Consider the following 14,994-nt stretch of genomic DNA (forward strand, 5'->3'; position numbering starts at 1 on the left):
CCCTATAAATACGCTGTTATTTTCTATAGTCAAGCACCCTCTTAACAAATCTTCTCATTAATATGTAAATTTAAAGTCAATCGGTCTTCTCCCTGACAGCCCCATGAATTCCTAGTGCACTGTATAATCGGCTTTGACTTGGCATCCACTATTTATCATCAAAGATGTCAGTTAGAAAAATTATGGAAAATGCACTGCAATTGATATGACCGCAATCTACTTTGTCAACACTTAATTGTTCCTCAAATCATACATTTACATATAAACAGCCTAAATACTGATCTATAATGATGCAAATAAACTAAATTAAAAATCTCTTCTGCCCTGAAGAAGCTTGTTTGTATATGATGTGTTCATCTGAGAACTTATTGACAAAAGCATGTTACATCAGCTCATCTCAAAAAAGGTTTCTACTAATTTTCAATCCCTCAAAAAAATAATTTTGCTACCTTTCAAGTTTATAAACAAATATTTTAAAAATTCAACAAGAAACATGATTTTTCTCTCTGAAAAACAAATTTAATTATAGTTGTTAGCTAACTGCAATATCTAAGCACCATGGATGGGGGGGTGCGGAACTTCAAAAATGGCTTCAACCAGAATGCAGTAAACAAACAGAGAAAGTTATTAAAGTAAGCAAAAAGACACTTTAACTTAAAAGTCATGAGGGAATAGAATATATAGGATATATATCAGAATATAAATCTGATCTAGGCATCAGATTACTCTGTTTATATTTCTGGTTCCACATTTTATAAGCAATATTATCTTCTATGAGTTGTTAAACATTATATGCCTCAGTTTCTTCATCTATAAAATGGGTCTAATAATCGTTACTGTCCTATCTCAAATAAAATACTACAAAGTACAGCAAAATAATAAACTGTTAAATTTAAAGTATCACTGTATTATTTTTCATATATTATCTTAGTATCTGAGAAACCCCTTGATTTTAATAAATTTAGTATTTAAAGGCAGTTTTTTCCTTTAAATAACTTTAAAATTAATCTATAATTTTAGTGAGACCGTTTTCTCATTTGTAAAATCTTTTACTTCAAGACAAATGGCTCTTTATATATCATAATATGGTGTTCATATAGCATTTATATAAGTGACTTCTGCCTGTATGTAAATGGGGATGAGGTGCTAGAATGACCACCTTTATATTCTGCTAATTTTTGAAAAAAAAAAACCACATTCAAGACCTGAAGTTGAAAAGATAAAAAAGGATTTTTAACAAGTCAGCAATGACTATGCTAGCATACTGATCCACTTTGTCTTTCTATCCCGTAATATTCTCAGCAGTTCTTTACCGCATGATGGGCTTTCTACAACATGAGAACTGAAAAATGAAAGCAGATATAAATGCAGAATCCTCCTAAGTTTCTTCCAGCTTCATGATTCAGGCTGCCAAATTTTAAAGTTAAAATTACCATGTACCGTCCTAAAAAGATGGATGCAAGTTAAAGTGTAAGCCATAAACTCGCCAAGGCTCCAAGTGCTTGGACTGCTCCCTCAAAAGTTGCTCAGTGAAACAGAATTCAAACAAGCCACAGAGAAAGTCTGAGATGGGTTAACTCAAAGAGTAAGCATGAACATGGTCTAAATGATGATAACCATTTGAACTTTAATTTTATAAAATGTATCTGTGCTAAAAGTCTAACATCTTGGACAATCCCTTGCTTCTAATACTGCAATAAAGAATGACCCTTTCAAATCTTTCCTGCTGGTACCGAACAGAATACATATGTATACAAAGAGACACAAGCCTGTTATCTTGATTATTTTGGAATCAACTGATACCACTTTAAATTAACAAATAAAGTGAAATATGTTATCCAAAGTAAAATTTATAACCACTACAACAATGGAAATTAAGCAGTTGCCTCTAAGGGGTCAACCAAGAGGTTATGATATGAGAAGGACGACTTCGCTTTTATTTCACCATGTGCCTGACCTTGTTGTACAATTAAAAAAAAAAGTTATGTTTATAGTTACCTAAACCCTTAGAAATCTTCTATTTTTAGTAAGGTTTTCTTCTTGTCTTTTTTTTTTTTTTCTTTAAGCCAAGGAATCTTTCTCAAAGGAAGCCATATTCAAAGCTGTATATGAAGGGCAGACAAAGATGAAGGCTGCTCTGTCTGGAACAGAAGCAAGAACCCAGAGAGCTGCAGAGTCTAGAGCACCACTGTCCCCCCCGCCCCCCACCACCACCCCGGGGTTGTTCCTGTGGCAATGTTACAGCATCCTGAGGCCTGAGGTGCACATCTGAAAACAAGTGAATTAAGTCTATTGACCACATAATGTAGAGAAAATGCCAAGGTCAGAATGCAAGTAAGTGGCAAAGGTAAGAAATTACTGAGCCCAGTTTCAATGTACCCAGGACAATGACCGGATTCCATCTCATGTTTGTAATAATTAATGTCCAAAGAATCCACATGTGAAAACACAAGGAATACATATAGCCCCAATTTGTCAAATTATCTGTCAAAAGAGTAAATATATATGGCAGTACAAAATTTAACTTCCTGGCTTTGTAAATAGCTTTAAACATGACTTTTATGTAAAATAACATGAAATATAATTCAAGGAACAGAAACACAAATAGACAAACTACAAAAATAGAGATTTTAAAGTCTGTTACACATATTTTTAGAAGATATGGCAAGGAAAGATTTTAACTGTAATTTCTACATAATAACAAAGCAAAGGATCATTTGCATACAGATACTGAAAATGATTTGATGGTGACAGGGAAGTAAAATTTAAAATCTTATCAAAGAATGACAGTGGTTAGATAAGGCAAAATTACTTTATAATAACCTTACAACAGGAAAACAAAATATCTAAAGAGCACTCTGGAAAAGGACCCGCTGAAATCAAACAAGCTATCATTAGCAACAAAAATCTCTCGTCAAAGTTATCATTTACATGAAAGGGCCAAGACTTTTATAGCACTGGCATGTCGTTGCTTAATCCAGCAAAAGTGTCATCAGAAATTTACTTTGCTCAATGATTAATACAATTTATTTTATATAAAAAGCAATCAATTTAAGAGTCTTATATGGCATGAGACTTTTATATATGAATAACTCAAAACATACTTCAATTTTAAATAACCTAAATACTTTCTTAATATTAAAATTAAGATGGAGTCAGTAATACAGATAGTTTTCTGGATAAAGATATACTTTAGTAGTAAGCACTCAAGCCCTACGCTTAAGTTTCTATACAAACCATTATGACATAATTGGGGGATTTTTGATCTTTTACTTTTTACACAGTTGATTTTAAAAATCTATTATAGGTTTTACTTTTAAAAAAGTATTATACCTTTTTTTAATTTAAATGTAGTTGACACATGTTCCATTAGTTTCAGGTGTACAACATAGAGATTCCACAACTCTACACATTCTGCTGTGCTCACCACAAGTGTAGCTACCATCTGTCACCATACAACACTATTATGATACTACTGAATATATTCCCTGCGCTGTACCTTTCATCTCCATGACTTATTCATTCCATAAATGGAAGCCTGTACTTCCCACTCTCTTTCACTCATTTTGTCCAACCTCCCTCCCACCCACTTCCACCTGCTTTTGAAAAAGACAAAAAAGAAATATCACAAGATGAGAATGAATGTGCTAGTCTTATAAGATTTAATGATTTCTTTTTTTAAACAAGTTTAAAACTTACACTTAAATATTAAATATATACACACAGAGATCGCTATTGCAAACTATGCAGTAAAATTTTTTCAATCGTCAATAAAGTAACAAGAAGGTATGTGTCTAGGTAGGTATACCTCTAATGTTAATATGCACAAAGAAAACAACTTCGTTTTAAGGCATATTTAATTATTAATTTTACTAAAATTCTATCAGCTTAAGTGAAAAAAAGGAAAACAAACATTTTAAAATACAAAACTAGGAAAAAGTAGTTCAAAAGGTCAGTAATATTTACCATTAAAGGCAAGATATTCTCTTAAATTTACATGTGCTAGAAGCACATTTCCCACTTGTATGATTGAATCACTTGAGCAGTTGAGACTTAAAGATATGAAAGCAACAAACTGCAAAAAAAATCCATGATTTGGCAATATCCCTGAAAACACTGTATCACGCTGCTGCTCCTAACAAGGGCCTCCTGCCAGGTATCATACTAAAAGTTTATACACTATGTCATTAAAGACAGGTCAATCGGTACCAAAATAATGAAAAATTATCCTTGCATTTATATTTATTTTCTGCTTTCCAAAAGAACATAAGAAAAAAAAAGTCCTCCATAAATATGCAGACTTCTATTATCTTACTCCTATACACATTTTTAAAAGCCCATCCATGTTCTTAATCTTCATTAAGTGGAAGATTGTTCAACACTTACCTCTTTCCAAGGACTGACAAACTGTGTACGAGCATATCGAGTTAGCATGTGGATTATGACAACCTGCCCCCACTCTTCTACATCAACTAGTAAATTACAGAGCTTGCGGTAATTCTTGTGAATCAGATCTATTCTATCCGGGCATACTTCTTCAAAAGCCATCACAACACTGCCAGCTACCAGCTAGAAAAGAAAGAAATAGTAACTCATTAAAAAATGTGTCTAGGGAATCTTCCTCCCCATCAAAGATTCTATTTAGGCATTACAGAGATACAATCAGTGTTATGACAATGAATGTTAAAGAATTCAGTTATTTAATTAACAAAATGATTGTTTAAAAAACAAATTTTAAGTGTCACTCACTCAAAGAATTTTTATAGCTGTAACATGTCTGAAAAGCTAATACTTTCCTGAAGTATTACAATTAGAGAAGTATCAGTACTACAAATCCAACAATTTTTTTGTCACGTTAAATATCAATGAATTGTTCACACATGGATGGACTCAACATATTCGTCATGTACATTTTTCATTTTTAAGCTAACCTAAATTCCAATCTAAAGATTTATTATTTAGTACATAACATTCAGAAAAATCAAGACAATAACAAAGACCACATCATGTCAGTTTAAAATGAGAATGACAATGAATTCATCTTAAAGTGTTTGAGGAACTTGTGTTTCTGGTACAAAACACTTTCAAATCTTCAACATTTTAATCCACCTGTTAATTTTTACCAATATATTTACAAGGAAAATACAAAGGCTAAAATTTTATATAACCTATATAACAATGTGTATAAATTGAAATAACATATTACCAACAAAACACAGCTCCCTCAAAGACCAATTAATGAACCATAAATGCTGTTTTGTAATTGTCATACATACAAAGTGGTAAAATTAAGATATCTTTGCTATAAAGATACAAGCTAAGCAGAATACATAATATACAAATACTTCTATATATGTACCATTGATGTATGTGCAGTTAGCCAAAATGTAATACTGTTGAAAAAATAAATTAATATCATATTCTTTCTAAACACTAGGGATCTTCATTTTAGTGTCTAAAATTTCCCCAATGACTTAAAATAAGCAATTAAATAGAAATGTAACTTACTGAAATGGTACTTTTTGAAAAATATTAGATACAATGATATTCGTATTTTTAGTGTTTGTCCCTCTACTTGGCTGACATTTAGTTTATTAATATGCAACCAACAATACAATTGAAAGAAAACAGCTCAGAATATAGACTTGCTATTATGCTAAACAAGTTTCCAGTCCTGTGGGGATTTTATGAATTACCAATCAGTATAAACGTGAAGCCGCATTTATTGACTCCAGCCCTGCCCATGTACTGGTGCCTGCTGGTCCCAGCATGAATGCACTTCAATCGAAAAAGCAAAGAATTGATTATTTGTGTGAACTAAATAAAAAATGTATTATACATATAATTTCCCATTTGCTATTGATATGGAAAGGATGTTAAGTTCATGTTTTCATCTCCACATTTTGATATCTTCTGCATAAATCACTCTTCAAAAATTATATTCTGTGATAATCATATTTCTAAATGCTTAGAATTAGTATTATTTAAAAATCCCTTAAAAACAACTAAGTTTATGACCTCAAACTATAGAATAACTTAGTATTTGTGAAATAGATCTATCAATCTATATATTTTATATTTAGGCCAATCTTACATTAAGACACACATATGAATTGGTAAAGGATATTAAAGTACAAAAATAAATAATACCACTTAGAATACAATAGTCAGTGAAATTGAAGCAGCAATCCAACAAAGTTTCAATTAAAGAAATACTATGTAAAATCAAGTTATTTTGCCTAACACTACCAGATTTTTTTCAAAGTGGTTAGTAGACACCAAACAATTAAAAGAAAAATCAGCTACCAAAAGGTATTAAATTTATTACACCAAGAGCTATAGGTACAACATAATTCTGAAGTATTAACAGAAAACATGGAAAAAGAAACTAATTACTCAAGTACAAATAAAGTTTAAGAAAACACAAAAATAATTAGGAAGAATATAAAGAAAAGTACCTTCACAAAATAAAACTGACCATTTTAGATATTTTATCGTATGGATTTAACAAACTGACCCTAGGCTAACCAATGCCAGAATCGATAATTTTGGTCTATTAAATGTTCAATATTCTATAAAACTTCCAGAATTAAAATAAAATGATCTACTCAGATTTTAAAACCAAAAATATTGGTTTCCCAAAAACACACAGTTAATTTCCATCTCACTGTGTCAATAGTAGCTTTTTATATAAGGTGAAAAATAAATCACTCCAACAAAACTAGCAATGAGCTCATCAAATTCAAATGCAGTTTTCCATTTATGTATTTTTTATATTAAAGCTATAAACATGGTTCATTTATCTTCCCTTGGTTGCCACGTTTTTCTGTGCTGTTGCTATGAACTTCAGCCATTAGCTGTGCTCCAAGGTAAACTACATGAACCATCAACAAAAGTGACACCCCATCTATGGAGTTCATATTTTCTCCAGATTATCTATGCTAGTTGACAAGCTGGTAATGAAAAAAATCACACTAAGCAAATGGTTCCTCTAATAACAATAAATTTTCTATAAAATTATGAAGGGTACAAAACGTTTCCTTGCATCTATTTTGTCATGAATTCTAATTAACGTTGCAAAAACCTGAGAGTGCTGGGTCATCACAAGAAGTGCATCAAGGTTTGATTGATAATATGGTATAAGTTGGCCAATGCTGCCAAGATTTTCTTCTCTTAAATTAATGGCCATCCAACCTGCCCTAATCATACAGCCCAAATGATATTCCCCTTCTTATTTCAATTTTCTTGAGGCATGGAAAATGGGAAAGATCAGTCATTTATCTTCTAATAGCTGGATAATAGATCTATCACAATAAAACATCTGCACAAAATCAGAGGTGTGGGGTTTTTTTCCGCCCACTACAGTGAAGCTTTTACCAACATTAAATCAATAACCTATAAAATGGTGTCTTACCCCCTATAATTTAGTTACGAACTACCAATATATTCATTAAACATCATTTTGTAAATTAAGGAGAAACTCTGTCATAAAAAGTATATATAAACAACTAAGTTTTCCAGTAAGCAATGACCTAATCTGTGTTCTTAAGAAACTCTGTTTTCTATTAGAAAGTTAAATGCTATCAAAAGGATTTCTTTACAATTAACCTGAAAGGAAAAGGAAATAATACCACCCTGCTTTTGAGGTATTCTAAATAAAAGATGTCCACTGCTATGTTTAAATTGTTCAACAAATATGGATTTCTACCTTAAAGAAAAACCAGAGAAAGTATTAAAATTTAAAAATGAATTTACAATAGAATATCAGAAAAGGTATATAGTAAAGAAGAAGTGTTTAAGATATGTTTGAGAATATAGGATGAAAATACTAAATCTAGAAATATACAATAAAGAAATTATGTAAAAAACATCTTGTAACTGTTGATTGAGGATAATGGAACATAAACAACATATTCTCTTTTAATTTCACTGACTATAGCTGTGAGGTGTCTTTCAAAATTTAAAGATAATCTTCAGACAACAGTTACCTAAGTAACCCTAAAATGTTCTAGTTATTTTACCATAACCCTTATATTCCTTAACCATAACTATATTCCTTAAAGCAAAGTTATGTATTTTTAGGAAAGGACTATTCATATGATAAATTTTGGTCTTACTCTAGTAAAATGGAAAGAGCATTCTATTTTAGTATGTTTATATTTCTATCTTTCTTTAAAATGAGAATTATAGAACTGTCTTTGAGAACTTAATTATTAGAAAGTCTTCATTTAGGCTAAAAGAAGCAACAGAAGGTATATCTCATAGCCAATATGTTAAGTAAAGAAAAGTTTTTAAACAGATTAACACCTTTCAAATTGATATTTGTCAGTAGCAATAGCAATGTCAACATGACAATAATAATCCCAAAAAGCTCCTGATGATAACAAATAAATTCCTTTTCAAAATGTGGAAATAAATCAGACCTAGTTCCCTTAATTGGGAAATTTTTAAACAAAAATTATTTGGAATTCTTACTGTTTTAAATGTCAATACCGATACTAACTTGGGAGAGAAAGGAAATACAGCTGTCTTCCTTCAACAAAGAATTACAAGAGACAAGACTAAGTAATAATAAAGCTAAAATCCCTATATATATGCATAAATACCAGAATATTTTAAACCTTTCTATCACAGAATGTAATCATACAAAGGAAAAAATTATCACAAAATATTCTCAAAACATAATTAATTTAAATAATGGGTAAGCAAGTTAATGGTACCTAGGTAAACATGAATCTCCCATCCCAAAGCCAGAAAAATCAAAGATGAAAAACTGTCCTAAGCATAACTAAAAAACAAAGAATCCCCAAACTTCAAATTACATGTAAGTAGAAAAATAAGCCCTAAATGCCAGAGAGTTATCTTTCATGCGTATATCATAAAAACTCATAAAGATGTGTGGCAGTCAGGAAAAAACTGCCCTTACCAAAACAGTCAGAAGTTGGTGGTGAGCAAAAGAAAGAACTAAAATCAATAGGAGGAAAAGAAAGAGTATTCTAAGTGTAAACATACTATCTAAGATTCCTCATGGATCACAGTGGATTACAAAGTAGAAATTTCAAGGGGGTAGGAGATGGAGGGTAGATTCAATGAGATTGTCTTGGAAAAGAAAAATTTCAAGAAGAAAACAGTTAAAAAAGAGGTAGAGGAAGAGGAATTCCTTAGAAAATGTAAGGTGACAGAAAAAAAGAAATAAGAGGAGGAAATTCAGAACAACAACAACAAAATCAAAATAACTTTAGGACATACACCTCTTCCTACATGCTTTCCCTCAAAACAGCCATCTAATAAAAAAGCATACTGTGATATTCTGTCAGAAACGGTATTCTTGTGCTAGGAATCTTGCAAACTACCTCAAACTCAAACCACCAACCCTGTCCAAAGAAAATGTAAAGATGTGAGTAATCTACAAGTGTTGAAAACAGAAAATGAAAATCAAAACAATTCAACTGATGAAAATTGCCCACACAAAAAATTAATAACAAAAGAAAACCGTCTGACACAACACTCCAAAATGAAGTACCCTCAACGAAGCATATGAAGATCAGAAAAATGAACGTGAATCAGAAATTCATAAACAGAGAAAAGAAATAAACAAAAGACATCAGGAAGAAATGTAACAGGAGTTGACTGAAATCAGGAAAGAAACTGAGAGGGGAAGAAAATAATCAGACATGATGATTAAACTGCAAGGTGCCCCTGCAAGAAAACAGCTGAATGAAAATTTAATAAGGGGAATTAAAGAAAAGTAGGAAAAAAAAAAAACACAAAAACACAGTGGTTGAAATGTAAGACAGGCAAAGAAGATCCAACCTACATAAAATTTAAATCCCTGAAGACATAAAAGTAACAACTAAGCAGAAGTAATATTTAAAACTATAATCTTAAAAAACAACAACAACAACAACAACAACAACAAACTTTGCCAGAAATAATGTATGTTCTAAACCTACATTTTAAAAACATTCAATGAGTACCAGGAAAAAAAACTAACCCATATCAAATAACCCTGAGACACCATGTAAAACCATTAGGTCTCAAAGATAAAGAGGAAATCATCAGGGTCAGCATCTTACTTAACGCAGACACATTACAGACACTTTCCTTTAGACTGAAATAAGACAAGGATGCCCACCATCTCCACTACTACTGAATATTATACTAACACTAGTAAGTACCCAAGTATATAATTACACAAGAGAAATTAATTAGTCATTAGAGTTGGAAAAGAAGAAGTAAAATCACTCTATTAGCAGACATTATATTTTCTAGAATAAACCATGAATAAAATAATTAAATCAAACAATAAAAGAACTTGGTAAAGGAGGATATAAAATTACCATAGAGAAGATCAATAGCCCTTTTTATACACCAATATAACAAGTTCAATGATATAAGGATGAAGCAATTTCAATTTACAGTAACATCAAAGAAGACTACATATCAATACAACTCTAAACCAATATTTAACTCAATTAGCAGTCCACATCTCACCACTTCCCACAAAGGCACATGCTAGCAATTCTCAAACACTTTGTCTGCATCTTGGGACGAAACAAGTAAGTAAATATATTGTCAATAATGAAAGCCACATTTTTTAATGTTGGAGAAGGAAGCTGAAAAGGCAGGAGGCTAGAAGGAATCCTGGGCTGTTGTACTGGAATTAGAGGCATCTGTGTAAACTTTGCCACTTAATACAGATAGAAAAATAGATATAGATGTCCTTTTAATTAAAAACTATATAAACATGTAAGTAACACTTTAGGAAAAAGGAGTGCCTCATATAAGAGACCATCAAAGCCCCCAAAAGATCTGCTCGTGAACACTGAATATGATGTATACCACTTGGGAAGCAAAATATTAAAAATGATAGTAAACCCATAATTACCATCACCAAAACGTACCAAATTAATTCCACAACCATTCGACAAATATTAAATACCTACTATGAACAAGTACTCAATGTTTTCTACTATATTTTAGAAATAAATGGTCAGAAATCAATAACCGACTATCTCAAATTTACAAAAAGTATATATCCTTTACATTCTTTTTGTGTCATTTATTTCTTACTTGGAATATTTATTTAACCCCCTATTACAACACAAGGCACTATAATGAGGGTTTTACATACAACAGCTCTTTCAACACAAATAAAACTTTATACATTAGAAATTACAAGCCAACACAAATTTGGGAACTGAAATTTATGAAGGCTTAATACATAGCTACCGTGGGGCAGAAGTGTAGGACAAACCCAATTCTGTCTAATTCCAAAGACTGTAATTTCTGGCTGTGGCGTATCTTGTTTGGGAATACATGCACACATTATATACATTTCATTCATGATTTCATTCCTGGGCCATGCAACAAATTTCTTTTAGTCTATAGTGCAAGAGAAATCATGGTAAATTACATTAAAATAAAGGATCTGTTTCTTATAGATCTTACTCTATTCTCCACGGTTTATACCAAGTGTCTTGCATATCAAAGAAATAAATGTTTTTATATTATTAATAAAACCAAATTAACCATAATACTGATTTCTAATCTGGGTCCTAGAAGAGAGTAACAAGTATGCCACACCGAAGACAAAAAAAGAGGGGTATCTGGGTGGCACAGTCAGTTGAGTGTCCAGCTCTTGATTTTGGCTCAGGTCATGATCTCATGGCCATGGGATTGAGCTCCACATTGGGCTCCGTGTGGAGCCTGATTGGGATTCTCTCTCTCCTCTCTGCCCCTCCACACACTCATGCTCTCTCTTCTCTCTCTCTCTCAAATTAAATAAACATTTTTAAATAGGAATCAAATTTCTTTTCTATCTTCATTTATTGGGCAAATCTATATTTGTTTACCTCCTACATTACATCAAACAGTATAGAAGAAATACAATGAAGATTTCTATTACATTATAGACACAAAAAAATTTGCTGGATGGGGTAGGATCCCACCCATAATTTCAAGTAAAATACAGTATTTTCAAAGTACAGAGTGGAAAAAAGAAAAGTACATAGTGAAAAACTTATTAAAGAAATTAAAATGTTCAAAAGAATATATTTACTTATAAAAAAAAGTAGTAAAGGAGGAACAAGGAACAAAAAAGGTAGGATACAGAAAAGCAATAAACAGCAGCTATAAATTCAACTATGTTAATAACATTAAATGTAAATGGATGAAACCATGTAATCAAAAGGCACATAGTGTCACAGTGAATTAAAAACTATATGGTGTCTATAGGAGACACATATTAGATTCAAAACTACTAACAGGTTGACAGTAAAAGCAAAGAAAAAGATATATCATGTAAACAGCAACCATAAGGAAGCTGAAATGCTATAAATAGACAAAACAGACTTTAAAACAAAAAGTGTTATTAGAAACAGAGAGACATTTATAATGACAAAAGGAAGATTAAAAACAATTATAAATATACATGTACCTAACATCAGGGCTCCTAAATATATTAAACAGTGACAGAATTGAAGGGAGAAAACAGACAGCTCTACAATAATAGGAGACTTCAATACTTCACTTTAAATAATGGATACAACCACCAGGCAAAAGATCAATAAACAGAAGACCTGAACAACACGATAAACCAATTAGACCTAACATGTATCTACAGAAATACTCCACCCACCAACATATTATACATTCCTCCCAAGTGCACAATCAACATTTTCCCGGATAAACCATATGTTAAGCCATACAACAATAGCTATATGAGGCTAGTGGCTACTCTATTAGACAGCTGCTATGCACAGATACACATGCTACTTGATGACAGCATCCTAAGACACACAGAAATCCTTTTCCTTGATAGTGTGAGCTGTGGGGGTGGGTACAGAAGCCTCCATCGAAGATACCAGATCCTCCAGAGGTCGGCTCACAGACCCCATGGGTCATCACTATTATGAGATCTCATTATCACTACACTCAAAGAATAGGAGTGGGGAAAGGAGGAGGAAGAGATACATACATTCACAAAAGATGACAACATTAGCCAGTAAGCTCACTCTTACCAGAAATAAAACAGTCATGCACATATGAAAATGTTTCAGAATATTTTTAAATAGGCTCTATGCCCAGTACGGAGCCCATAGAGTATTTTTTTAATATTTAAAATATTTAAAAATACACATTTATAATACTAAAACATACTCCTCTAAAAGAGGTATTTTTTAGTATTTCTTTAATACTTCTTAGTACTTCATTTTAAAACAATTATTTGTTTCCAGCTGATTCAACCTTTAAAAATCCTAATAAATCATCGCTTGAAATAAAAACTTTGGCACTAAAAGCAGTCAACAATTCGGCCACAGATTAAAGAAAGGATTTTTGTTTCCAACTCGTTCTTCTTCAGACTCTGATGATGAAACGTGTAACAAGCTAAAATTCTAAATGTAATACTTCTCTTCATAAAGTCATTTTTTTCCTTCACGGATTTTAAGAAGTCCCATTAATATTTACACCATTTTCAAATCAGTAAGAATAATTATATCAAATATACAGTACAGTAAAATTATACTATACAAATAAAACACAGTTTTACTGAGGCGCCTGGATGGCTCAATCAGTTAAACGTCCAACTCTTGATTTCAGATTTCAGCTCAGGTCATGACCTCACGGTTCATGAGATCCAGCCCCACAATGGGCTCTGCACTCAGAGAATGGAGACTGACTGGGATTCGCTCTCTTCCTCTCTGTCTGCCCCTTGCCCACTTGCACACGCATACACACCCTCTCTTTCAAAATAAATGAACTTAAAACACACACACACAAATTCTACTTTGATATAAAAAAAGATACCACTTACTGTACTTTTATCCTTTAAAAGTTTGTCAATTACTTCAATTAACATTTCCTTCTGCTCTGGGTCAAGGCTAAAACATAAAAAGAAAAGAACACACATTAAATTTTTCCCCTTAATTCTAATTTTAAATGAAGCTAATCATTTCAAGAATATTAAGAAATTTTTTTTTGGGGGGAAGGAGAGCAAGAATTATGTGAAGATAGAAAACAAATCTGAAATAAAATGGGATGTTTTTCTCCCAAATGTGTCCTAATCTTTTTCTTTAAAGTTGCTCATATCGGGGCACCTGGGTGGTTCAGTCAGTTAAGCTTCCGACTCTCAGGTCCTATCTAGCAGTTTGTGAGTTCGAGCCCCAAATCAGGCTCTGTGCTGACAACTCGGAGCCTGCTTCAGATTCTGTGTCTCCCTCTCTCTCTGCACCTTCCATGCTCACACTCCGTCTCTCTCTCTCAAACATGAGTAAACGTTAAAAAAAAAAAATTTATAAAGTTGCTCATATTAACTAAATCCAGATACTAATAACATTAAGACAGTATCAAGTTCAGGGGCGCCTAGGTGGCTCAGTCAGTTAAGCCTCCGACTTCAGCTCAGATCATGATCTCATGGGTTCGTGAGTTTGAGCCCCACATCAGGCTCTCTGCTGTCAGCTCAGAGCCCGCTTCAGAAACTTTGTCCCCTTCTCTATCTTCCCCTCCCCCACTCATGCTTGCTTTCTCTCTCTCAAAAATAAACATTAAAAATAAATAAATATCAAGTTCACTTCTAAAAAATAGTTGGAAAATTTTAAAAATGTAATTACAAGTAGATAAAGTACAAATTCTTTTTTTAACCAAGGGAAAAAAGTTAATAAGACCGTGATCATTGTTGACTATGGATATACTGTCAAAAACAGAGAATTCCCAAATAAGAATTTTGTTATCATCTTAGTTCAGTAATGAACTAAATGTATTACAAAATCTGACATCTAAAACCAAAAACTAGAAGCAAAGGCATATATATATATATATATATATATATATATACACACACACACACACATATATATGTATATATATATACACATATACACACACACACACACACACACATATAAAAAATTAGGAAATGCCTCTTATTAGTAGCTCTAAGCACTGAAATATTGACAATATAATTTCTTCCTAACATGTAAGTCAAATGTTGTC

General features: G+C 32.1%; 1 protein-coding gene across 2 annotated transcripts in view; it reads right to left on the reverse strand.

Annotated features, from left to right (window-relative positions):
- AP3B1 (adaptor related protein complex 3 subunit beta 1) overlaps positions 1-14,994 on the reverse strand; it is a 264,833-nt gene that overhangs the window by 177,170 nt on the left and 72,669 nt on the right. For both annotated transcript variants that reach the window (XM_047088352.1, XM_047088361.1), the window contains 2 exons: positions 13,817-13,883; positions 4,387-4,569 (listed from right to left, as the gene is read on the reverse strand). In XM_047088352.1, the coding sequence (XP_046944308.1) occupies positions 4,387-4,569; positions 13,817-13,883 (250 nt within the window). The remainder of the gene's footprint in view (positions 1-4,386; positions 4,570-13,816; positions 13,884-14,994) is intronic.

The sequence above is a fragment of the Lynx rufus genome, unplaced genomic scaffold, assembly GCF_022079265.1.
Source record: "Lynx rufus isolate CCGP_SWC_20201006 ecotype Redwood Valley unplaced genomic scaffold, mLynRuf1.p SCAF_1, whole genome shotgun sequence".
Taxonomy (NCBI): Eukaryota; Metazoa; Chordata; class Mammalia; order Carnivora; family Felidae; genus Lynx; species Lynx rufus.